The following is a 26724-nucleotide window of genomic DNA, read 5'->3' as shown; positions in this document are numbered from 1 at the left end:
GACAGAAGAGTGGAGTATTTTGTTTGGAGAGACCAAAGTTAGAAGCGATCGGGAGCGTGAACGACACGGCCGCGAGCCGTGACATACTTATCAGGCTGGTCTTGAGCTGGAGGGGTCGATGGCAAGTTGGGAACTGCAGGACACGGCGGAGTAGAAGGTTGACTGGCTGGGGGATCAGGATCGGTAGTAGCGGCAGAGTGACCAGCAGGCGGCAACTGTTGCGGCGTTGGCATTGGGACAATATGCCGCCGGTTGCGTCTGAACTGGCCCGATGGGGTTGCTACGATGTAGGAGCGCAAGGCTGGTTGGCTCATCACGTGGCCAGACTCTTCACGATCAGGTAGATATACAGGCTGTTGTGGACACAGAGACGGCAGTGTCCGGGCTGCATGGCGACTGGCATGGTTGGTGCTTTGGCGATCCTTTAAGCGCTGATCCGCGGCACGCAGGTCGCTCTGATCGACTGGATGCGACTGTCGCTGTGTTGGAGAGAGAGGTAAGAGTGACTGCAGCTGGCGGTTCATCAGAAGCTGGGCTGGACTCTTACCATTCTCCAAGGGAGTGTTGCGGTACGCGAGTAGTGCGAGGTGCCAATCAGTGCCCTGACGGAACAGACTTTTGACCGTGCGAACAGCACGCTCGGCCATGCCATTGGCTTGCGGATAGAGAGGGCTACTGGTGACGTGGCGGAAGCCATAGGTGGATGCAAACTGGGCAAATTCAGCACTGGTGAATTGCGGTCCGTTGTCGGTCGTTAGAGAGTCAGGGATGCCATGGCGAGCGAACAGTGACTTGAAATGGCTGACTGTACGAGCTGTGGAGAGCGAGGGCATGTCGAGGACCTCGATGAACCGAGAGTAGTAGTCGATGACGAGGAGGTGGTTGCGACCGTCGATGGTGAAGAAGTCTGCGGCCAGATGTTGCCAAGGAAACTCTGGGAGTGGAGTTGAGAGAAGAGGCTCGGGTGGCTGAGAGCGGTGTCGACTGCATTCTTCACATGTTTGGACAAGAGTAGCTATGTCCGACGAGAGCGATGGCCACCATACGGAAGTGCGAGCCAGGCGTCGGCACTTGGTGATGCCTTGATGACCCTGGTGAAGGCGAGCCAGGATTTCTTGCTGGTGAGCGGGAGGTATGTAGAGACGCTGATCATACAGAATCAAGCCGTCGTCCGTGAGGCTGAAATGTGCGCTGTGCTCTATAAGAAACTGCACTACGGGAGGAGCATCGCTAGGAGCAGGCCAGCCGTGCTGCAGGTACTCGATGATGTGAGCACAGCTATCGTCGTCGCTTTGCCATGCTGAAACCTCTTCCAGGCGTTGCGCAGTGGCAGGCAGAGCCTCAGTGACGTACGACACCATAGCAGCGGTCTCAGCCTCCAGTGTGGCAGTGGCGTCGGCATCTGTGCTGCGCAGAGGAGCTCGAGACAGAGCGTCGGCAATTGCGAGTTGTTTGCCAGGAGTGTGGATAATACTGTAATCGAATCGAAGTAGCCGTAGACGAAACCGGAGGACCCGCGGAGGGAGGTCGTCAAGAGCACGGGTACCTAGCAGAGGGATGAGTGGCTTGTGGTCCGTCTCAATGGTGAATGGCATGCCGAGGAGGTAGTGTGAGAGCCGGTCGCAGGCCCACGTTGCAGCCAGAGCCTCCTTCTCGATTTGCGAATAGCGTGTTTCCGCTGGTGTGAGAGAGCGAGACAAATAAGCTACAGGACGGACGGACGCGTCGGGCTGGCGTTGTAGAAGCACTGCACCCAGGCCAAAGGAAGATGCATCAGCAGATACTGTGGTGTGGTAGTTGGGAGAGTACTTGGCCAGGACGGGCTCGTTACTCAGTGACGTCTTGATGCGGTCGAACGCGGCACACTGCTCAGCACCCCACTGCCACGGGGTGCCTTTGACGAGGAGAGACCTGAGAGGTTGCGTGATGGAGGCCAAGTCCGGAATGAACTTGCCTAGGTGGTTGGCCATGCCGAGCAGACGCCGGACGGAATGGACATCGGAGCAGGGAGAGAGCTCCTGGATTGCGTGGATCTTGTCTGGATCTGGACGGATGCCACAGCCATCAATCACGTGGCCCAGGAACTTGATCGAGGTGGCATGAAATTGACACTTCTCGCTGTTGAGCGTGACACCGGCGGATTGAAGACGGGCCAGAGCTGGTCGAAGGTTGTCGACCTCCTCCTCGAGGGTGGAGCCGAATGTGAGGACGTCGTCCATCATGCAGATGTTGCCAGGGAGGTCGCTGAGCAGATCTGACATCTGTTTCTGAAAATACTCGGGTGCCGAGGAGATGCCAAAGGGGAGCCGCGTGTAGCAGAATCTGCCGATGGGCGTGATGAAGGTGGTTAGTAGCTGCGACTCCGGCGCCAACGGAATTTGGTGAAACCCGCTGTTAGCGTCCAGCTTGGAGAATACCTTGGCATCACCGAGGCGAGCGAGGAGATGGTCCGTGGTAGGGAGAATGTGCCGTTCGCGCTTGACGGCTTTGTTGAGCCGTGTGAAGTCACCGCAGATGCGCACGCTGCCGTTTGGTTTTGGAACAACGACCATGCCGGCACACCAATCGGTCGGTTCGGACACTGGGCGAATGACGCCAGCGGCTTCCATGCGACGGAGGGCTTCAATAACCTTCGATTCCATGGGCAGAGCAACTCGCCGAGGAGTGGAGAGCGAGTATGGAGGAGCCTCATCGCGAAGTTGAATGGTGTGGAGAGGACCGAAGGTACCTAGGCCCGAGAACAGGTCAGGAAACTCAGCGGCAACAGGAGAGCGAGAGTCTGAAGCTGAGTCACCAGAGGTAGAGGTGGTCTCCAGGACGTTAGCAGGAGCAGGCAGGATGCCGAGTGCCTCAATGGCTGGACGTCCGAGCAGTGGAAGCTTGAGGTCGCGGACCACGTACACCTGGGTGGGCACGGAGTGAGACTGAGATGAGTGAGCTGTGCGCAGGTCAGCTGTAAACCGGCCACAAACATTGAGGCTTGTGTTGTCTGGGCCCCGGAGAGTACGGTTCGATGGGGCGAGCGACATAGGCAAGTCCAGGGACGTGAACACTGTAGCTGGTATAGCAGTGACATCCGCACCCGTGTCGACCTTCATAGTTATGGCCTTGCCGTGCAGAAGCATAGGGAGATTCCAGCCTGTGCCATGGGTCAGGGTGCCCAGAAATGCGTCAGCAGAACTCACGGCCGAGCTAGAGGAATCACTGTGGCTGGAGAGAGAATGGACACCTGTGCCCCGCGGGGACTGATGAGTGCCCTGTCGTGCAGAAGAACCGGAGGAACCAGATGGTGGCGAAGAGCGGCACACTCGTTGAAAGTGGCCTGTCTTGCCACACCCTTTGCAGGTTACACGACTTGCAGGACATCGTGCGCGGGGATGTGACTCGTATCCGCACCAAGGACAAGAATCAGATGATGGAGTCGAGTGGCGCGAGGAGCTGGGAGCATCACGCAGCGGAGGACGATCGCGACTAGAACGCAGCCGCCCCTGATCCTGGCGGACAGCAAACAACGACTGATCAGCTGCTGCACGTACCGTCGTTTGTTGCTCCTTGATGGCAGCGCTTTGGCGAGCGTGAGCCAGCGCCTTCTCCAGCGTCATATCCGAATCCATTTGCAGGCGTTCAGAAAGACGTGCATCTGCTAACCCTGCGATCAACCGGTCCCGGAGCATCTCATCGTGCATGGCCTTGAAGTTGCACCTGTCTGCCAAGCGGTAGAGATCGTTTACGAATGCATCTAGTGACTCCGTGGGCTGTTGGGTGCGCTGATGGAAACATGCACGTTCGTACACATAATTTCTCTTCTTGCCGAAGTGGGCAGTGAAACGCTCAGTGACTGTGGTAAATTTACTCACGTCATCCTCAGGTAGATGGAAACTGTCCAGTAGGTCGTCAGCTTGCTCGCCCATCGTGTAGAGGAGGGAGTTCACCTGGACCGACTCCGGTTGGGTGTGAAGACCAGACGCCTGACGATAGCGGTTAAAACGACGCAGCCAGCGGTCCCACTGATCTGCAGCCTGGAAATTGAATGATGATGGAGGGGACACCTGTGAGAGGTGAACCATCCCCGGAAGAGAAACCTGGGCGGGCTCGGGCGCCGAAGAAGACGTAGAAGGCGCTCCACCGGAGGAGCTACCTGAACCACCATTGCTGCCTCCGCCACCGGCGGGGGAAGATCCGCGGGAAGCGGGTTGAACCGAGCTGGGGTCCGAAGAAGACATGGCTTCTGGACCGCTGCCACCATGTAGTGTTTCGTACTTTAGTCTAACCAGACCAACCAGAGAGCCAAGACATTAGTTCTAACTGTTGTACTCCGATAAGACAAAGAACCTAGAACACATGCAATCTACTAGATATATACATACTGGCTAAAGTGGGAAGGAGGAATGGAATGCTAGATCATGTAAGTGGATCATGATGATGGGAATGATAATATCGGAATGCAAGTATGCATGGGCTACATGCATCTAGTCACATGACACTACAATATGTACTGTATTATTCTCCTCGATGAGAAATGTCCAGGATAGGTTATGATGCATACAATTGTATACAATGTACATCGCCGGTGTAAATACTGTATTGGAGTCTGAACAGCCTAGCTAGCTGTAGTACATTGTACAAATATACATTTACATGTACACTGTACATGCACTCCCACTGAGACTCGGTTACACTCTTCAAAGCTGTTGAAGTTTGTGTTCCCTTGTCATACAATGAAGCCAAGGCATCGTCCTGGGTGCTTCCTTTCAGTCTCCAGACTTCCCCCAAGGAAGAAAGGGAGGGGGACATGTTAATGGCCACGGCATAAAGCCATAATACATTGTTGGTCTGAGTTGGGTTTGAGGACACGTGCTCATCATCATCAACCCTGAATCTACTGCCTGGAGAGCGGTGTCCAGTTGTGGAGAATCCCATGCAGTGTGCAGAAGTGCGGAAGCAGCACTAGTTGCAACGGGTGTGAACACTTCAACATCCTGATTGCACCGAATATTAGAACGTTCTGTACATGTACTGCAGTGTTTTTTTGCACTGGTACCTTGGATGCGTGTTTACTCGTATTTCTTGAGCTCCATTTTCCCTGCCCGAACATGATTCGAACAATACAATCATGTACATATATGTATACCAAACGCAAATACGCCACGCCCACGTACAAACAATTACATCCCTACTGGCATGTAGTAATACTCAGTTGTAATATAACCAATAGGCAATCGATTGAGATACCTGTAAGAGTTGGTAGGAACGGGGTGGGGGTGAACATCCGGCAAAGACCATCACATCAAATCAAACCTTCCTAGTCTTGCCGATAGAATGTGAATAACTGGGACATCAGGTTTGACGCACGCCCAGTCGCAACCCCAGGACTGGTTGGGCCTGAATTTCCAAAAATAATCCCTGCGCTGGTATTTGGGGCTAGGCATATACATGTACATCGGCCGTCTATCTGGTCTCGCACTAGCCAACGACAAAGCGGTGACACTGTAACCCTCGAGCTCATCATGCAGTGTGCTCTGCAGTTACTTGACTTAGCACAAGGGCGTCGCTGGTAGAGAAGGGCCAGTCCCCAGATGATCTCCACTGCATGCTGGATCAGGCAGGAGCACACGAGGCTCTGTGATCTTCAAGAGGTGCTCAAAGAGTTAGGCCTGCTGCATAAACGGTGTGTGTGTGTGTGTGTGTGTGTGTGTGTGTGTGTGTGTGTGTGTGTGTAAGAAAAAAAAGACCAAAAAGTAGGGATTCACTGGCCAGAAAAAAGCCACTTCAAAGCTGTGTGGTGTAGACCAGGCTGAATAGTGGTGGTCAATTCTTCAGCCTTGCAAGCTGTTGAATGGTGCAATCCCAGCACAAGTTGCTATGGCTTCTGCTGTAGCATCGCTATCATCGCCTCTGGCGATGGGCGTCCAATGGTCAATGGTGTGTGTGTGTGTGTGTGTGTGTGTGTGTATGTGTGTGTGTGTGTGTGTGTGTGTGTGTGTGTGTGTGTGTGTGTGTGTGTGTGTGTGTGTGTGTGTGTGTGTGTGTGTGTGTGTAACGTACGGCAAATAAGAACTGCCTCTCAAATCAAGTGGAGTGTGGGGAGAGCATTCCTGAAAACTTCGAAGTACATGCAATACATCAAAATTGGGTCGGGTCTTTATTTTAGCACAGATGAAACGGGTCCATCCCGCCGGAAAGTTACTTGACGAATCCTGAGCCATTCTATTGCAGTTGATAGTCAACTTCTTTGCTCTAGAAGATTAGATTTACAATATCTTAGCAGTGCAGTGTCACACTCAGAAAGCAGCCACATTCTAGGTAGGAAACGTGCTGGTGACCGTGTGCCTTTTCAAGTTTGGCATTTTGTGGCACCGTCATTGGGCAGTAGTACATGACAGCACACAGCCACAGTAGTGCAATGATTTCCCTGCGCCAATACATTGTTATACCAGCCAGTAGTAGTATTGTACTGATGTTATTTCCTTGGCATTGGAATGAGGTGTCCCGATTCGATTAGATCAGCTGATTGAATCTTGTTCTGGTTCGCCCTTTTCTGGACTGGTGACACATTCTCAGTGCTGATACACTGATAGAAAAACAGATTTTAATAGTTGCTTCTATACAGTACATGTATTACAAAGTAATACATCATGTACATGTAAGTCATGTTGACACATAATGAGTACATGTACAGCCGGCAGCGACAACGCCACGAAAATACAATCATGTACATGTACATGTACATACATGTAGATTGCCCGTGGCAGTGGTGATTTGTTGGTGTTTTGGTGATTGTTTTACTGTTCAACTCCTCACTCACGTGCACATTACGCTCCTGTCATTAGATCACCAAACCCAAGTGGCACTCACAAACGCACAATGTCTGTACACTGTCGACAGGCACTACACGTACACGCCACTAGCTAGCTAGCTAGGCGTGTGTTTGCTTCCGTGCATACTATTACTATACATACGTACTAGTACATGGGCCGGACTACGTACGGACTTTTGCAGTGCCAAGTCCGGGGGACACAATCATTCGATGAGGCCGGCTATGGACCGTATGCAGCGTGCAGTGTATAAGGTGGGTAGTGCGTACTCATCTCCATTGTTCACTTGTAACGATAATTATAGAGTGGCTTGGCTGGTTTGTTCAACATCAGGGTAATAATGGTGATTCATTGCTCTGCAAGTCAAAAGAAGAATACATACGAACTCGACTAACCTATTCTGTGGATTTGGGTCCAGTTTTACTCGGCCCGGGGCAGGATTTTCAGTTGCACGTGGGAGCCAAAGATCCGCTTTGGCTGTGCCGTCGTTTTTGACCAAAGTACTTCCCCTCAGGATACCTTCGGCCGTCAGTGGAATAATGATACTAACTGGAACATAGGTGAATCTCATCATGTATCATTAGTTTGGCCCGGCCTGCGGTGTCGAATACTTCCGCACTGAAGTTCTATAAAAGCCTGAACTCGCAGCTATGGAGAGTCAGAATAGGTTTTCCACTTCCACCTTTCTACAATCTGAGGAAGTATTACAATCTCTGCTGACCTATTTCAGTTCTACTTGCAAGGTCCTTAATCTCTGGGAATTGCACCACCACGTTTATACATTCTTCGATCCTAGCCCGTTATTCCTGCACTTCGTTCAACCAAAGGTTTAACTGCAATAGACATGGTATCTAAGATGTTTTCCGGATTCCGATCCTTCTCACCCGTTCTGCAGGTAAGGCGATATTTATTTAGAAAGGAGACCCAAAATTAGAAGTACTTTAGGGAGAAGGATACCTGAAGTAAATGTACAATGTATATATTTCACCTATTAATGTTGTGCTCCAGGCTACTTCATTATTATCGTCAGGGAAAATGAAATATACAAATGTATGTACACGTAACGTTGAGACACGGGTGGAGAGCCATGGATTAATTTATAAGAATGTATGTAACTTTGCAATACCGTAAATGTTTTCACATACCATAATACTGACGTACTACTACACTGCTTGTGTTCTTCTGTTCAGGTGATGGTGTCACTGATAGCACTAACAATACTAAGTGCAGTGCCATTCTCCGCGGCAAGATCGCTCTCTCCCAGTCAGGAAAATGCCAACAAGATCAAGGCATGTACACCTCGGTCTGACAATGTGAACTACACCAGCTTACTAAACACTTACTTTGAGCAGCTGAGCAAACCAAGAAGTGGCCGTCCAGTACCTGCCCCCTGGGACGCCATGCAGAATCTACAGATGTTCACACCACTGCCATTGCAGACACTGGCCTGTGGTGATATGCAGTCTGAGGCATGCAGAGCCTCCTCCTCGTCCGGCAGTGCCCAGCGTCACAATAGTCGTACCGCCATGTGGCTGAATGTCTATCCTGGCCCACAGATGGAAGTGAATGTGGGCAGTGATATGATCGCAGCCGCCGTGGAAGAAGAGGACGACTCCAAGGCGAATATTTGCGACAAGGTTCACAACAATCCACACACAGTTTGCAGCACTGACTTCAACCGTTTCCCACCCATTCTCTGTGAAGCCACATGCAAATCCCCGTGCGGCTGCTGCAAGAGGCGTTCATCAGAGCTGACAAGCGCCCATGTTTTGGTTATCGACAGATGCGAAGGAACGAATGCTGTGTGGAGGCTGAAGGAAGTTGGAGGTCTGCTACCAATTTCTCCAAACAGCTGTCAATGTCAATCATAGAGACAAAATTAATAGTTATTATGGATAGTTTTCCCTGCAGCGATATTGTGCAAGTATATTTATTCTGAATTTCTCTATTTATTGAAAGGAAAGGAGCATAATGGTTACTAACTGTTATTATTGTCTCAACATCCGAGTTCTCTATTTATTATTACAAGTACTTGAAGTATCATTATTCTATTGTTCATCAGTTTGGGCGAATGATAAAGGAATTGAAGGCCGGCATGCTCAGTGGGTTGGTCTAAGACCATGATTGAGAAACCAGAGGTACCAAGTTCAAGTCCTGCTTGGAAGCGGAAGGAATATTTCCAACCGTGCTTCGACCCACAGTTAATTGGGAACTCGTGGCCTGGCATGAGTAAAACATGGATGTAGCAAATGGGATTTAGGACTTTGGCCTCTGGTTGGTGGATCTGATCTATCCTCCCCCACCGTTTAGGACCCGCATCTGACGCCTGATCATGGGGTGGTGGCGTCTCACGGAAGCGGAAAGGTGGTTCTTGACCAGGGAGTTGTACGACAACTTGTTCTTGACCTGCCCGGCACGCGAACCCGTCGAATTTTATAATTATAAAGGAATTGAAGAGCTGTCGTCAATATCACTGACGCGCAATGATAAGAGCAATGATAAGGGCACTCGCAAGGACCCAGCACACTACCCCACTCGCCAGGACTACATGACTGTACTCTCTCTCGACGGTCTGTGAAATAGCTCGGAAGCCAAGATACACCCAAGAGGGCCAAGTCAAACAAATCTTGGATCATGAGCTGGTGCTGTACTTTACCGAATGCCTTGCTCATACTAGTACAGTACATGTAGTACTGCGACAGTACTACATGTACTGTACTAGTATGCATTGAGCTGTCCGTTTATAATAATAATAATGTAGTAGAGGCTTTGTATAAGCTATCCGGCAGTAGATCTACATGTACATGTATGTACATTGTGCATGTACACGATTGTACATGCACAATTATACTTGTACATGTACAATCATGTACATGTAGATCTAGATCGGACAAGCCAGTGAGATCATGAAGGTATCTGTACGTACAATGTACTTGGTACTTGTAGTGTCATGTGACTAGATGCATGTAGCCCATGCATACTTGCATTCCGATATTATCATTCCCATCATCATGATCCACTTACATGATCTAGCATTCCATTCCTCCTTCCCACTTTAGCCAGTATGTATATATCTAGTAGATTGCATGTGTTCTAGGTTCTTTGTCTTATCGGAGTACAACAGTTAGAACTAATGTCTTGGCTCTCTGGTTGGTCTGGTTAGACTAAAGTACGAAACACTACATGGTAGCAGCGGTCCAGAAGCCATGTCTTCTTCGGACCCCAGCTCGGTTCAACCCGCTTCCCGCGGATCTTCCCCCGCCGGTGGCGGAGGCAGCAATGGTGGTTCAGGTAGCTCCTCCGGTGGAGCGCCTTCTACGTCTTCTTCGGCGCCCGAGCCCGCCCAGGTTTCTCTTCCGGGGATGGTTCACCTCTCACAGGTGTCCCCTCCATCATCGTTCAATTTCCAGGCTGCAGATCAGTGGGACCGCTGGCTGCGTCGTTTTAACCGCTATCGTCAGGCGTCTGGTCTTCACACCCAACCGGAGTCGGTCCAGGTGAACTCCCTCCTCTACACGATGGGCGAGCAAGCTGACGACCTACTGGACAGCTTTCATCTACCTGAGGATGACGTGAGTAAATTTACCACAGTCACTGAGCGTTTCACTGCCCACTTCGGCAAGAAGAGAAATTATGTGTACGAACGTGCATGTTTCCATCAGCGCACCCAACAGCCCACGGAGTCACTAGATGCATTCGTAAACGATCTCTACCGCTTGGCAGACAGGTGCAACTTCAAGGCCATGCACGATGAGATGCTCCGGGACCGGTTGATCGCAGGGTTAGCAGATGCACGTCTTTCTGAACGCCTGCAAATGGATTCGGATATGACGCTGGAGAAGGCGCTGGCTCACGCTCGCCAAAGCGCTGCCATCAAGGAGCAACAAACGACGGTACGTGCAGCAGCTGATCAGTCGTTGTTTGCTGTCCGCCAGGATCAGGGGCGGCTGCGTTCTAGTCGCGATCGTCCTCCGCTGCGTGATGCTCCCAGCTCCTCGCGCCACTCGACTCCATCATCTGATTCTTGTCCTTGGTGCGGATACGAGTCACATCCCCGCGCACGATGTCCTGCAAGTCGTGTAACCTGCAAAGGGTGTGGCAAGACAGGCCACTTTCAACGAGTGTGCCGCTCTTCGCCACCATCTGGTTCCTCCGGTTCTTCTGCACGACAGGGCACTCATCAGTCCCCGCGGGGCACAGGTGTCCATTCTCTCTCCAGCCACAGTGATTCCTCTAGCTCGGCAGTGAGTTCTGCTGACGCATTTCTGGGCACCCTGACCCACGGCACAGGCTGGAATCTCCCTATGCTTCTGCACGGCAAGGCCATAACTATGAAGGTCGACACGGGTGCGGATGTCACTGCTATACCAGCTACAGTGTTCACATCCCTGGACTTGCCTATCTCGCTCGCCCCATCGAACCGTACTCTCCGGGGCCCAGACAACACAAGCCTCAATGTTTGTGGCCGGTTTACAGCTGACCTGCGCACAGCTCACTCATCTCAGTCTCACTCCGTGCCCACCCAGGTGTACGTGGTCCGCGACCTCAAGCTTCCACTGCTCGGACGTCCAGCCATTGAGGCACTCGGCATCCTGCCTGCTCCTGCTAACGTCCTGGAGACCACCTCTACCTCTGGTGACTCAGCTTCAGACTCTCGCTCTCCTGTTGCCGCTGAGTTTCCTGACCTGTTCTCGGGCCTAGGTACCTTCGGTCCTCTCCACACCATTCAACTTCGCGATGAGGCTCCTCCATACTCGCTCTCCACTCCTCGGCGAGTTGCTCTGCCCATGGAATCGAAGGTTATTGAAGCCCTCCGTCGCATGGAAGCCGCTGGCGTCATTCGCCCAGTGTCCGAACCGACCGATTGGTGTGCCGGCATGGTCGTTGTTCCAAAACCAAACGGCAGCGTGCGCATCTGCGGTGACTTCACACGGCTCAACAAAGCCGTCAAGCGCGAACGGCACATTCTCCCTACCACGGACCATCTCCTCGCTCGCCTCGGTGATGCCAAGGTATTCTCCAAGCTGGACGCTAACAGCGGGTTTCACCAAATTCCGTTGGCGCCGGAGTCGCAGCTACTAACCACCTTCATCACGCCCATCGGCAGATTCTGCTACACGCGGCTCCCCTTTGGCATCTCCTCGGCACCCGAGTATTTTCAGAAACAGATGTCAGATCTGCTCAGCGACCTCCCTGGCAACATCTGCATGATGGACGACGTCCTCACATTCGGCTCCACCCTCGAGGAGGAGGTCGACAACCTTCGACCAGCTCTGGCCCGTCTTCAATCCGCCGGTGTCACGCTCAACAGCGAGAAGTGTCAATTTCATGCCACCTCGATCAAGTTCCTGGGCCACGTGATTGATGGCTGTGGCATCCGTCCAGATCCAGACAAGATCCACGCAATCCAGGAGCTCTCTCCCTGCTCCGATGTCCATTCCGTCCGGCGTCTGCTCGGCATGGCCAACCACCTAGGCAAGTTCATTCCGGACTTGGCCTCCATCACGCAACCTCTCAGGTCTCTCCTCGTCAAAGGCACCCCGTGGCAGTGGGGTGCAGAGCAGTGTGCTGCGTTCGACCGCATTAAGACGTCACTGAGCCATCGACCCCTCCAGCTCAAGACCAGCCTGATAAGTATGTCACGGCTCGCGGCCGTGTCGTTCACGCTCCCGATCGCTTCTAACTTTGGTCTCTCCAAACAAAATACTCCACTCTTCTGTCTCTCCCTCTCTTGCTCGTTCTCTTTTCTAATGGCTTGCATGTGCCTGTGTGTCCTCTGTACACCCTTAGGTCTTTTCTTTGTAAGAGGAGAGGATATACATGTACAATGCACTATACTAGAATACTCCCTCGGACAGACTAGTGCTTTTAGAACTCTGTAATGGATCCCTTCTGCAACGGTCTTATTGTTTTCATTTTCAAATTCGTCCAGTTAGGTATCTTCTCCATCTTCTTAATCTACTGCCATATTTGCTCTTACGACCTCAAAGAAAGGGAGGTGTAGTGTCATGTGACTAGATGCATGTAGCCCATGCATACTTGCATTCCGATATTATCATTCCCATCATCATGATCCACTTACATGATCTAGCATTCCATTCCTCCTTCCCACTTTAGCCAGTATGTATATATCTAGTAGATTGCATGTGTTCTAGGTTCTTTGTCTTATCGGAGTACAACAGTTAGAACTAATGTCTTGGCTCTCTGGTTGGTCTGGTTAGACTAAAGTACGAAACACTACAGTACTGGATCCAGCCAGCATGTACATGTAAATTGATACAGATACTGAGTACGGTACAATTATGTCATGTAAACGTGGAATAATACACACCAGCCATGTTTGCTTTCAGCAGCAGCTGTATCCTGTTGTGTGTTTCTCGTTCAACTCCAAGACAAACATGTACCTGTATTTCCGACCAGTATGCTTATCATATCGGCGGACCTCGAGCTGCTGGATGTTATGATTATCATGAAGAGTACACAGGAGAGAGTGGAAGCTTTGTCAAATTGTCACAACTCTCAGTTTCACGTATTACTACAATCATTAGGCAAATATCATGAAGAGAATGTCCACCAAGACCTCAGATTCCAAGATGACACACCTGATGCAGTGATGGCCAGAATAAGGCGAAACCTAAGCCCCAGGACCCTGCTTCCTATAATATCCACCCCGTCCAGGAATGCGGCAGCATTGGTTTTTCTCTTTGCTCTTTGCTCTTTGCTCTTTGCTCTTTCTCTCTCTCTCTCTCTCTCTCTCTCTCTCTCTCTCTCTCTCTCTCTCTCTCTCTCTCTCTCTCTCTCTCTCTCTCTCTCTCTCTCTCTCTCTCTCTCTCTCTCTCCTCTCCCTCTCCCTCTCCCTCTCTCCCTCTCCCTCTCCCTCTCCCTCTCCCTCTCCCTCTCCCTCTCCCTCTCCCTCTCCCTCTCCCTCTCCCTCTCCCTCTCCCTCTCCCTCTCCCTCTCCCTCTCCCTCTCCCTCTCCCTCTCCCTCTCCCTCTCCCTCTCCCTCTCCCTCTCCCTCTCCCTCTCCCTCTCCCTCTCCCTCTCCCTCTCCCTCTCCCTCTCCCTCTCCCTCTCCCTCTCCCTCTCCCTCTCCCTCTCCCTCTCCCTCTCCCTCTCCCTCTCCCTCTCCCTCTCCCTCTCCCTCTCCCTCTCTCTCTCTCTCTCTCTCTCTCTCTATCTCTCTTTCCTCCTCTTTCTCTTTGTCTTTATCTCTCCGTCTCTTCTCTTTGTTTCTCTCTCTCTGTCTCTCTTTCTCTCTTTCTCTGTCTCTGTCTCTGTCTGTCTGTCTGTCTGTCTGTCTGTCTCTCTCTCTTTTTCTCTCTGTCTCTCGCTCTCTCTCTCTCTCTCTCTCTTTTTCTCTTTCTCTCTCTCTTTTCTCTCTCTCTCTCTTTCTTTCACTCTGGAGGACATGTATTCATAATTATTACTACTCGTAATTTTTCACGTCTACATGACTTTATCTTGCTCGTAAAAGAGGCCATTACCCCCGAAAAAATATAAATATTACGACTCGTACGTACATGTACATGTACAATGTACTATAATAACAGTAAATAGTAAATAGTATTTACTAAATACTATACAATCATGTACATGTAGCTATCAGTAACTCTGCACCACATTCTGGGAAAGTACCGGCTAGTCCAGGAAGAATTTCCCACCAGAGAATAACCATTGTTTCGAATGTAATAGCTATTGTACTCATGCAGTCCAGATAGAAACCTCTTTATCAAAATATGCCAATAGAATGACTACGAGTATGATCTCACCACTATCTACAAAGTAGATGTACATTGTACATTGTACAATGATTGAAATAGTTTAGCCATGCTATTGGTTGCAGTTGAAGCCCCAACAATCCCAAATGAACAATCCTCCCCTGACATCGACTAAATACTGATGGAAACCAATTCAACTGCTTACTTACTTCAAGGTCCAAACAACTCAATGAGGTTGCTGGTGTGGCGTGCACGCTGCTGTGCGGGGATGGCAGTGTTTAGTAGAGTACTCTGTGAATCACACTACACTACATTCTGTACATGTACAATGTAGGTGACCATGTTTGTGGACTATTGTATCCATCGTCATGTCCAATGAGATTCCCACACGTATGTCAGAAAGTAAGTGATCGTTTCAACATTGGTACTTGTCTCAATGATGTTTTAAGTTATCTTTCATGCATGTACGGCAATCTATGATAATCCGATCTAACTATAACAAGTACTAATTACACAATATAATGTACATGTATCGGGGTCATTGCGGTAAAAGCACCAAGAATGAGAGATGGCATTCATTCCCAAGTACATACATTTGCTAAATTGCCCATCTGCCTATCTTCCAAAGTGCTAATCAATCATTTCCACCACACGAGTGGAGTATGGCACGCAAGTCACTGATATCTAACGTTATTTAGAATCATACTTCATACAATGATTGTACATGTAATAACAGATCTAAAAGCACTGGGGGATGGGCCATAGACTGAGTCGATAGGGAGTAACCCCAACTTTCAGAAGTGTGACCTTTGCCAATCTGCTTTGACGCTATACCGGCCAGCTTTGATTCTGGCCAGACTGGATGTGAAAAACGTTTAAGTACAATTCAATGCAATATATTTTCTTTGGTGGAGGACAGCCCAATTTACACTACATGTACACTGTACATGTACATGTATATTATATAGTTTAAATGCAGTCGATGATGTACACGAGGATAACAATGCTTATCAGCTCAATGCGATCTAATGTATTTTCCTGTAACGTACATATACATGTACATGTACGTACTGCAATGATGTTGCAAGCAAGGCATTAAAATGCAGCAGAAGTTGCAGAACATGTTTTAAGTAGACATAAACTGTGGCAGTGGCATTGGGGATGGCTTATGGACAGTTCCTCTCACATACATACATGTAATATAGTACTGTATTATTACTTCGAAGTATACATTATATGCTAGGGCATGTAGTACAGACGGTACACTGACTGCCTGAACAAAGTACGCGAAATGCCTTTCCAGCTCCACCCAATCAGTGTTAGCTACAGTGATTCAAAGAAAAGTCTTGCAGCACAAGGCCAATACAAGGGGCTATCAGGAGTCAATTAAAAGTAGAGTCCCTCATTCACACAAGTACAAACATTACCACTACGCTGCATTCCTCCAGCATCCTGTGACCACCACTCAGGATCGTGCCAGTCGACCCCCAGCGGAAATCAGCTGGTACATGGTCAGACGACTGCATTGTGTCAACATCTAACTGAAACTGATCATGCTGGATTCACCCGTCTGACCATGTCGACTCTTCTTGTTCACCCAGGCTGCGAAGCGTATTGGGTTATGGTGGGGAACGAAAGCAAACATTTCTCCCTCGCGCAACTTCCTGTTTCTCGAGAATCAATTACGCCCTAAGAGAAACAAGAATGATATTCAATCGTCGAAGCTCTCCCATCTGTCTGTCGTTGCAATTGCAGTCCCGTAATTGTATTCATTTCTTTGTTTGTTTTGGTGATTACCCCAGCAGAGATGAGCAGTAATTTCGGAAAAGAGTTCTCTACTCTGCATATGATGCTTCGTGTGTTTAAAGCGCACTGTATACATAGGATATCTCGCCCACTCTACAATACTTGTACATGTACAATTACAAGATATTGCTGCATTGTATGTGTCCGGGATTCAAACCCCGCTTCACACTCTGCATCTGGTGGTGGTCACGTGATGGGATGATGCCATGCTGTACTGAGCCTCGCTGTACTCCGAATCTCCGATCTATTGTACATGTATTTGTACGTACATGATGAACATGAAATACTTGCTAACATACATATACATACATGTACATGTACATACTCAATCTGCGGACAGAACTGTTTCGTCCTTTGTGGACTCGTCAGCGCAGCACAGAGGAAATGACATACATATACATGTACATACATATACACAACGCAGAACAACAGAGGCCAAAAAGCATTCTCGTTGCTACATCTTTGTACATGTACTTACATATGCATGCGCGAGTCTGCGCAAAGCAGACACAACCCACCGTGGTCGTCACTTATAATATTATTATGTAGGATAGGATGAGAAGCACTGGCTATGCACTGGCTATGCACTGGCTATGCACTGGCTATGCAACTCTGTCCTTGTTGCTGTATTGTATTGGCACTTGGGCGGAGCACAAAGACGTTATTTTGATGCAGAACATCCTTTGTAACTCTCACAGTAACACAACTTTCAGAAGACCTGTAGAGTGCAAAGTTACCTGATAAATTGAAACGAGCCACTACTGAATCGCGGTGATCAGCGCGAAGACCAAGAGATACAACCATGTAGATAGTAGTGGTGAAACGAATATTCGAACATTCGTTCGGTTTGTCACATTCGAATATTCGTTAAGTCACATTCGAGTATTCGTTACGTCACTTCGAATGCAGTGCATGTACACACATGTACATGTACATGTACATGGACGCCGAACACGGTACAGTGCAGTGCGTACAGCCTGCCTGTGACTTTGTACTGCATGCATGCACATGTACATGTATGTCCATACTGGACTGCCAATGTTGCACATACATAACATTTATGAACTTCGAAGTAGCCTTATGTAGCAGTATATTTTACGTGGCACTACCGTTTGTCATACCTAACAATATATTAGTATTGACAATATCCATCAAATGACTGAGAGGAGGGCATGTGATGTAATCTGTGTTACCAAAAGAATATTCGTTCATTCGTTCGTTAAGCTGAAGAATATTCGACTACAGTCAACTTCGCTAATAACGACTTCGGATATAACGACAATTCGCGAATAACGACAGAATTTCCATGCCCAGAGCAAAGTTCCATCCCACTGTAATACATAATAATGAGACTTCGGGTATAACGACACTTCGCGAATAAGGACACCTTTTTGATGCCCCGCCGAGTGTCGTTATAAGCGAAGTTGACTGTAGTAGGTTTTGACATTCGTTTTACCACTACAGTAGATAAGCGGATAAGCAGTCACATACATATACAATGTACCTCGGCTCCTGGAGTCTCACCTGTACAGAAGAGCATCTACCCTGTACTGTAGTTTCACAGGAAGAGTGAGTTTTCAAGTCTGATGAGAATGTGGAGCTGTCAAACGTACTGGTTTCATACAAATAGCTCAGTGGTTAGAGCATCGCTGGCTTCCCAAGGTCCCTGGTTCGAGTCCTGGTGAAGACGATTTGTTTTGTCTTCAGAATTTCAACTCTCTCAAGTACATTGTCATTGTACATGACCAAATAACCACTGATGAATATCTGAGTGTGAATGCATACAATGTACATCACGCTGAATGCTATAGCAACATGTACAGTAGTAGTATGACCGATTCTGAATCTTCAAAGATTTTCTATGTAAAAGGCTGGAGGAGAAATGTTTTGGGATGAGAAAGGGACGAGGAGGATGAAATCGCCGTATGACCTTTGGGGAATACCCAGAACTTTTCACTGGATATACATGTACACGTGCATGTACATATAACATTACACATACGTGTAGACAAAGTTTATGACATGCGAGCCGCGGAATATTGCTGAGGGTGTCACTGAAACATTGACATTTTCCGAACTACCCAACTGTGGTGTGTGACATTATCAAATCAATAGTGGCATGCAATACCAGCAACTGAGTTTGGCAGCTGATGATCACATGCAGCTTCACCAATTTCAGCAGCCGGTATCAATTACGATCAATTTCAGCAGGCAGTATCAACCACGGTCAATGTCCGGCGTTGCAATTCTAAATTCATGGGCGCACTGAGGCGCAATTCAGCAATTCATAGAATCCAATGTTGCTGAGGGGTACCTACTCCAACAGCTGTGCGGTTACTACAAAGAACATGACAAAATTATTGTACTCATGGAGGTGTGTCACAATTCAAGACGCAATAAACAAATCACACAGGAGAAGTGACCCCGTCCGGCGCAAAGTACACGTATTGTTCAAGTATAATTTATTCTTGGAGACCCCCTTGATTTAGGCTTCGGCCTTTGGGGAATCCTTCAAATAATAATAATAAAGACCATTCAACAGTGCTGGGATGCACCGGAGCTTGTATACACACACACACACACACACACACACACACACACACACACACACACATACATGTACATGTACACACACACACACACACACACACACACACACACACACACACACACACACACACACACACACACACACACACACACACACACGGATCCACAAAGCAGTTGGATCCTCACCAGCGAAACATATCCGTTGCTCCTCAGAGTTTCTTGAGTCACTCAATCATCAGGCAACATAACAAACTGAAGCAGGGCTAGCTGTAAAGACCACTACTCGTACTGTACACGATATACGCACAAAAATGCTGCATAACGTTACGCCACTACGCCCCTACAATCAGCACTATCCACATGGTCCTTGTGCCTGTGTGATTGTCGCTGGTTCCTTGGGCAAAAACACGGACTGAAACAGTGAAAGTCATACGATCTATATAATGGACATGTAGTCATAGGACATGGTGTGACCGTGTCAGTATCGACACCAAGTGACTCATTGGCATTCAGCTTAGGTATAGTTCATGGTAGCCTTAGCAGCATGTTCACCAGTGGTAATGCTAGAAAACAGTAGACTGGCAGTAGAACACTTGACGTCCTGAAGGCTTGACGTGCTAGCGCTTCAAGCTTCAGTGTCCAAAGTAGAAAATTAATGGCACCTGGAGGCTGCAGGTACTGGAGAGCAGCTGAATACCGGACTGACACCGATATAAGTGCCATGTGTCAAGTTTACAAGTGAAGACACTTCAAGTCTTTATTCATTCAATATCCTCCCCTGTTTGTTTGGCCATATGTTACGACATTCAGACCAAGTGGCCCACACATGCCGCAAACAAATTCTATCAATCGCGGGCGTCTTTTTATTATTAGCTTTGGATGCAGTGGGCATGGCTGTAATACATTGTACAGAGAGTGAGCATAGGCGCTTTGCTAGGACGAACAGCATACATGTAGGAACAGAGGTTTCACGAGAGCTAGTGTTTGCTCTGGAACCAGGATTGGATTTGAACTAGATCTCTGATTGACCTCCCTTCGCCTGTTGCTGATAGTACAATGTAGTATATACTCGTGTTATTCCACCTCACATTGTTAAACATTACCATCTATTCAATTACATGACGATTGTAAAAGTATTTTCAGCAGTGGAAGTCTCTTGTTTTCCCCGGATAACCATACCCTATTCACCTTACCATCGATTTCGACGCACACAGGCTGCATGACAGTATTCTCTAGACACACATAATAAATGTGCATGGATATACATGTACATGTACATGTAATTGATTACTTCCCTGGCATGAGTTGGCCAAGTTGACAGTTGCCTGTAAACCAGTCAGCTTGCCTTGAATGTCCTTCATCTTCCCATGGCTACAATACACTGTTATTGAAACACTGAAAAATAACAGACACTTTGTGCATAACAATCCTTCATCTACTGAAGTACAAGTACATGTACTGAAACTGCCTATTATCTTTCGTACTCTCATAGCACTGTTTCTAACTTTAGGCGTTGTATTGCTCTGCTAACGCCTAATGGATGCCTATCGAGGGAGTCCACCACCCACTACTAGTGGAGTGCCCCTCCCCTCCCCAGCAGAACTCTACACCTCAAAGGACTAAAGATAATGTACATGTACATGTCCATGAACATTGTTGGAAGGTGATGAACATGTACATGCACAATAGTCATGACGTACAATGTCATGTACAAGTAACTGTAGGTCAGGTTCATTCGCACCATGCAGAACATGACTGTACATGTACAGTCCTGCTCCATGAAACCCAGTCTCTTCACTTAAGTTTTGCGCCTTGCACCTTTTCTCAGCTCAGTGTTTGCAGGTCTGGGGCAGTGCAACGCCCGGCGCTTACTTGAGGGACGCCACTGGATTTCATTGAGCAACACAGTGCATGTGTATGTACAAGCGACATGAGTGTATACATGTACATGTACATGTATGTAGGACCTGGGGATGGTGTCCATTGTGCTACTGTAGTACATGAAATTCTCACTACATGTTCTCTGTCCGTTCTCTGTCCTACACCATTGGTATGACTTTGCACTCTATACTAACAGGTCATTGATAAATATTCTTAGGTCAATTCCTGCCCCAGGTACACCTGCTTAATTTTGGGATGGGATTGATCTTGGACTGTTGGAGGCTTGATACGCTCTGGAATTAGTCCACTTTCTCCATTCATCACTCGAAGTTAAGCACCCATTCGCCTGAGGAAGACGTCTGAAGGTCAGAAACAATGCCAGAACAAGAAACGGATGAGTTGGGGTTCTAGTACCAGCAGGACACAAACATACATTGTACATGCACAGTGGACAGTGTATACCGGTACTGTCCAAACCAATCAATGAAATAGTAAAGCGACCACGGCACATAAACAATCAGAATATGTGATAGAATTGATTCACTTTCTGATTGGGAAGAAGGTACAATCATGTACATGTATATACGGTATATTCAGTCAAACCTGTTAAAGCGACCACCTGGTTCTGAAGAGCACTTGAACCAGGACCAAAGCAAAGTCCTGGATAACAGGACCGCGTTCTGGGCCTTTGACTGGTCGGTTTCGAGAGGTTTCTCTGTACTCAAGACCTGAAAATGCAAGTGCTGCATCATGCTTATACAAAACCATGTACCATGGAAGTTTGTTGTATCCGTTTTCTCCCATAAAAACAATAACTAAAATCACCTCTCAGTGACTGTAGTAAGTGCAAGTACCGGGAAGGCCGGATATGAAGGGATAGTATCAGTGTCATGCATTGAATACTGGATATACGTGTACATGTACATGTATGTTATAATGTATACGTTCTTTGCTGCTGACATGTATAATTGCGTATGTTCTACTTCCAGGTACGAGTACAAAATTAGAACTTCACAAGTAACTGCCACCAAGTTCATTACAAAAGGTTTATCTCGGTAGAAACTTAGATTTGGATCATTTCACGTACATGTACACTTTGTGCACTTGTTTTGGTACAAACATTCTACAGGTGTTCCTGCCAAGGCATTCGTCATCTGCTCTTACTACTACTAGTACGTGTAGCTGCATTTATTGTTGCTCGAACAACACAGCAGATACAGGTACATGTACATGTACGTGTCCACTTCATGGCATGCGTGTGCATGGCGATGTCATCCCATACACGGGCATTCTCTAATACATGTACATGTACATACAGTAGTATACTTGAAGTACAATTACAGTCTATGCATACATGTACAAGACTTTATAAACATTTACAATGTACATGTACCTGACGAATGTGGAGAGTGTTCTTTCCTAATGTTGTTTAGCTCGTGTGGCTCTCCATCTATGGCAAGCAAGACGTAAAAAGAGCGTGCCGAAACGAGAATCTAGTGATGGTATTCTGGAACCTCAAACAATCTACATGTACATGTATTGTACTTTATAGTTTAGAATAAAACTCATTCATTTAGCATGAAAAGTCCATTTGAATGGGGTTGCAATGCAAGGCAGTTCTCAGTAATATGTACTGTATTATTCTCCTCGATGAGAAATGTCCAGGATAGGTTATGATGCATACAATTGTATACAATGTACATCGCCGGTGTAAATACTGTATTGGAGTCTGAACAGCCTAGCTAGCTGTAGTACATTGTACAAATATACATTTACATGTACACTGTACATGCACTCCCACTGAGACTCGGTTACACCCTTCAAAGCTGTTGAAGTTTGTGTTCCCTTGTCATACAATGAAGCCAAGGCATCGTCCTGGGTGCTTCCTTTCAGTCTCCAGACTTCCCCCAAGGAAGAAAGGGAGGGGGACATGTTAATGGCCACGGCATAAAGCCATAATACATTGTTGGTCTGAGTTGGGTTTGAGGACACGTGCTCATCATCATCAACCCTGAATCTACTGCCTGGAGAGCGGTGTCCAGTTGTGGAGAATCCCATGCAGTGTGCAGAAGTGCGGAAGCAGCACTAGTTGCAACGGGTGTGAACACTTCAACATCCTGATTGCACCGAAGATTAGAACGTTCTGTACATGTACTGCAGTGTTTTTTTGCACTGGTACCTTGGATGCGTGTTTACTCGTATTTCTTGAGCTCCATTTTCCCTGCCCGAACATGATTCGAACAATACAATCATGTACATATATGTATACCAAACGCAAATACGCCACGCCAACGTACAAACAATTACATCCCTACTGGCATGTAGTAATACTCAGTTGTATAACCAATAGGCAATCGATTGAGATACCTGTAAGAGTTGGTAGGAACGGGGTGGGGGTAAACATCCGGCAAAGATCATCACATCAAATCAAACCTTCCTAGTCTTGCCGGTAAAAGGTGAGTAACTGGGACATCAGGTTTGACGCACGCCCAGTCGCGACCCCCGGACTGGTTGGGCCTGAATTTCCAAAAATAATCCCTGCGCTGGTATTTGGGGCTAGGCATATACATGTACATCGGCCGTCTATCTGGTCTCGCACTAGCCAACGACAAAGCGGTGACACTGTAACCCTCGAGCTCATCATGCAGTGTGCTCTGCAGTTACTTGACTTAGCACAAGGGCGTCGCTGGTAGAGAAGGGCCAGTCCCCAGATGATCTCCACTGCATGCTGGATCAGGCAGGAGCACACGAGGCTCTGTGATCTTCAAGAGGTGCTCAAAGAGTTAGGCCTGCTGCATAAACGGTGTGTGTGTGTGTGTGTGTGTGTGTGTGTGTGTGTATGTTTGTGTGTGTGTGTGTGTGTGTGTGTGTAGCGTACGGCAAATAAGAACTGCCTCTCAAATCAAGTGGAGTGTGGGGAGAGCATTCCTGAATACTTCGAAGTACATGAAATACATCAAAATTGGGTCGGGTCTTTATTTTAGCACAGATGAAACGGGTCCATCCCGCCGGAAAGTTACTTGACGAATCCTGAGCCATTCTATTGCAGTTGATAGTCGACTTCTTTGCTCTAGAAGATTAGATTTACAATATCTTAGCAGTGCAGTGTCACACTCAGAAAGCAGCCACATTCTAGGTAGGAAACGTGCTGGTGACCGTGTGCCTTTTCAAGTTTGGCATTTTGTGGCACCGTCATTGGGCAGTAGTACATGACAGCACACAGCCACAGTAGTGCAATGATTTCCCTGCGCCAATACATTGTTATACCAGCCAGTAGTAGTATTGTACTGATGTTATTTCCTTGGCATTGGAATGAGGTGTCCCGATTCGATTAGATCAGCTGATTGAATCTTGTTCTGGTTCGCCCTTTTCTGGACTGGTGATTACATTCTCAGTGCTGATACACTGATAGAAAAACAGATTTTAATAGTTGCTTCTATACAGTACATGTATTACAAAGTAATACATCATGTACATGTAAGTCATGTTGACACATAATGAGTACATGTACAGCCGGCAAGCGACAACGCCACGAAAATACAATCATGTACATGTACATGTACATACATGTAGATTGCCCGTGGCAGTGGTGATTTGTTGGTGTTTTGGTGATTGTTTTACTGTTCAACTCCTCACTCACGTGCACATTACGTTCCTGTCATTAGATCACCAAACCCAAGTGCTACTCACAAACGCACAATGCCTGTACACTGTCGACAGGCACTACACGTACACGCCGCTAGCTAGCTAGGCGTGTGTTTGCTTCCGTGCATACTATTACTATACAATTATGTACTAGTACATGGGCCGGACTACGTACGGACTTTTGCAGTGCCAAGTCCGGGGGACACAATCATTCGACGAGGCCGGCTATGGACCGTATACAGCGTGCAGTCTGCAGTGTATAAGGTGGGTAGTGCGTACTCATCTCCATTGTTCACTTGTAACGATAATTATAGAGTGGCTCGGCTGGTTTGTTCCACATCGGGGTAATAATGGTGATTCATTGCTCTGCAAGTCGAAAGACGAATACATGTACATACGAACTCAATTAACATATTCTGTGGATTTGGGTCCAGTTTTACTCGGCCCGGGGCAGGATTTTCAGTTGCACGTGGGAGCCAAAGATCCGCTTTGGCTGTGCCGTCGTTTTTGACCAAAGTACTTCCCCTCAGGATACCTTCGGCCGTCAGTGGAATAATGATACTAACTGGAACATACATCATGTAGGTGAATGTCATCATGACTGTATCATTAGTTTGGCCCGGCCTGCTGTGTCGAATACTTCCGCACTGAAGTTCTATAAAAGCCTGAACTCGCAGCCATGGAGAGTCAGAATTGGTTTTCCACTTCCACCTTTCTACAATCTGAGGAAGTATTACAATCTCTGCTGACCTATTTCAGTTCTACTTGCAAGGTCCTTACCCTCTGGGAATGTCACCACCACGTTTATACATCATTCGATCCTAGCCCGTTATTCCTGCACTTCGTTCAACCAAAGGTTTAACTGCAATAGCCATGGTATCTAAGATGTTTTCCGGATTCCAATCCTTCTCACCCGTTCTGCAGGTAAGGCGATATTTATTTAGGAAGGAGACCCAAAATTAGAAATACTTTAGGGAGAAGGATACCTGAAGTAAATGTAGAATGTATATATTTCACCTATTAATGTTGTGCTCCAGGCTACTTCAATATTATCGTCAGGGAAAATGAAATATACAAATGTATGTACACGTAACGTTGAGACTCGGGTGGAGAGCCATGGATTAATTTATAAGAATGTGTGTAACTTTGCAATACCGTAAATGTTTTCACATACCATAATACTGACGTACTACTACACTGCTTGTGTTCTTCTGATCAGGTGATGGTGTCACTGATAGCACTAACAATACTAAGTGCAGTGCCATTCTCCACGGCAAGATCGCTCTCTCCCAGTCAGGAAAATGCCAACAAGATCAAGGCATGTACACCTCGGTCTGACAATGTGAACTACACCAGCTTACTAAACACTTACTTTGAGCAGCTGAGCAAACCAAGAAGTGGCCGTCCAGTACCTGCCTCCTGGGACGCCATGCAGAATCTACAGATGTTCACTCCACTGCCATTGCAGACACTGGCCTGTGGTGATATGCAGTCTGAGGCTTGCAGAGCCTCCTCCTCGTCCGGCAGTGCCCAGCGTCACAATAGTCGTACCGCCATGTGGCTGAATGTCTATCCTGGCCCACAGATGGAAGTGAATGTGGGCAGTGATATGATCGCAGCCGCCGTGGAAGAAGAGGACGACTCCAAGGCGAATAATTGCGACAAGGTTCACAACAATCCACACACAGTTTGCAGCACTGACTTCAACCGTTTCCCACCCATTCTCTGTGAAGCCACATGCAAATCCCCGTGCGGCTGCTGCAAGAGGCGTTCATCAGAGCTGACAAGCGCCCATGTTTTGGTTATCGACAGATGCGAAGGAACGAATGCTGTGTGGAGGCTGAAGGAAGTTGGAGGTCTGCTACCAATTTCTCCAAACAGCTGTCAATGTCAATCATAGAGACAATTAGTTATTATGGATAGTTTCCCCTGCAGCGATATTTTGCAAGTATATTTATTCTGAATTTCTCTATTTATTGAAAGGAAAGGAGCATAATGGTTACTAACTGTTATTATTGTCTCAACATCCGAGTTCTCTATTTATTATTACAAGTATCATTATTCTATTGTTCATCAGTTTGGGCGAATGATAAAGGAATTGAAGGCCGGCATGCACAGTGGGTTGGTCTAAGACCATGATTGAGAAACGAGAGGTACCAAGTTCAAGTCCTGCTTGGAAGCGGAAGGAATATTTCCAACCGTGCTTCGACCCACAGTTAATTGGGAACTCGTGGCCTGGCATGAGTAAAACATGGATGTAGCAAATGGGATTTAGGCCTTTGGCCTCTGGTTGGTGGATCTGAACTATC

General features: G+C 47.6%; 4 protein-coding genes across 4 annotated transcripts; 3 read left to right on the top strand and 1 right to left on the bottom strand.

Annotated features, from left to right (window-relative positions):
* Nucleotides 1–38: 38 nt before the first annotated feature.
* Nucleotides 39–4223, bottom strand: LOC135804680 (uncharacterized protein K02A2.6-like). The gene has a single exon (XM_065318606.1). It carries the CDS (start codon nucleotides 4221–4223, stop codon nucleotides 39–41), a length of 4185 nt encoding a protein of 1394 aa, XP_065174678.1.
* A 3358-nt stretch (nucleotides 4224–7581) lies between these two features.
* Nucleotides 7582–8686, top strand: LOC135804670 (uncharacterized). The gene is made up of 2 exons (XM_065318595.1): nucleotides 7582–7710; nucleotides 8006–8686. Exons 1-2 carry the CDS (start codon nucleotides 7660–7662, stop codon nucleotides 8684–8686), a joined length of 732 nt encoding a protein of 243 aa, XP_065174667.1. The 5' UTR covers nucleotides 7582–7659.
* Nucleotides 8687–10021: 1335 nt separating this feature from the next.
* Nucleotides 10022–20788, top strand: LOC135804660 (uncharacterized protein K02A2.6-like). Its single transcript, XM_065318586.1, has 2 exons — nucleotides 10022–12449; nucleotides 20718–20788. The coding sequence occupies exons 1-2, from the start codon at nucleotides 10022–10024 to the stop codon at nucleotides 20786–20788; spliced, it is 2499 nt and encodes an 832-aa protein (XP_065174658.1).
* A 4424-nt stretch (nucleotides 20789–25212) lies between these two features.
* Nucleotides 25213–26441, top strand: LOC135807002 (uncharacterized). The gene is made up of 2 exons (XM_065321102.1): nucleotides 25213–25339; nucleotides 25635–26441. The coding sequence occupies exons 1-2, from the start codon at nucleotides 25289–25291 to the stop codon at nucleotides 26313–26315; spliced, it is 732 nt and encodes a 243-aa protein (XP_065177174.1). The 5' UTR covers nucleotides 25213–25288; the 3' UTR covers nucleotides 26316–26441.
* Nucleotides 26442–26724: the final 283 nt, after the last annotated feature.

This window comes from Sycon ciliatum, chromosome 1, assembly GCF_964019385.1.
Source record: "Sycon ciliatum chromosome 1, ocSycCili1.1, whole genome shotgun sequence".
Lineage (NCBI taxonomy): Eukaryota > Metazoa > Porifera > Calcarea > Leucosolenida > Sycettidae > Sycon > Sycon ciliatum.
The sequence above is the reverse complement of the archived record's forward strand: the minus strand, read 5'-3'. Positions and strand labels throughout refer to the sequence as shown.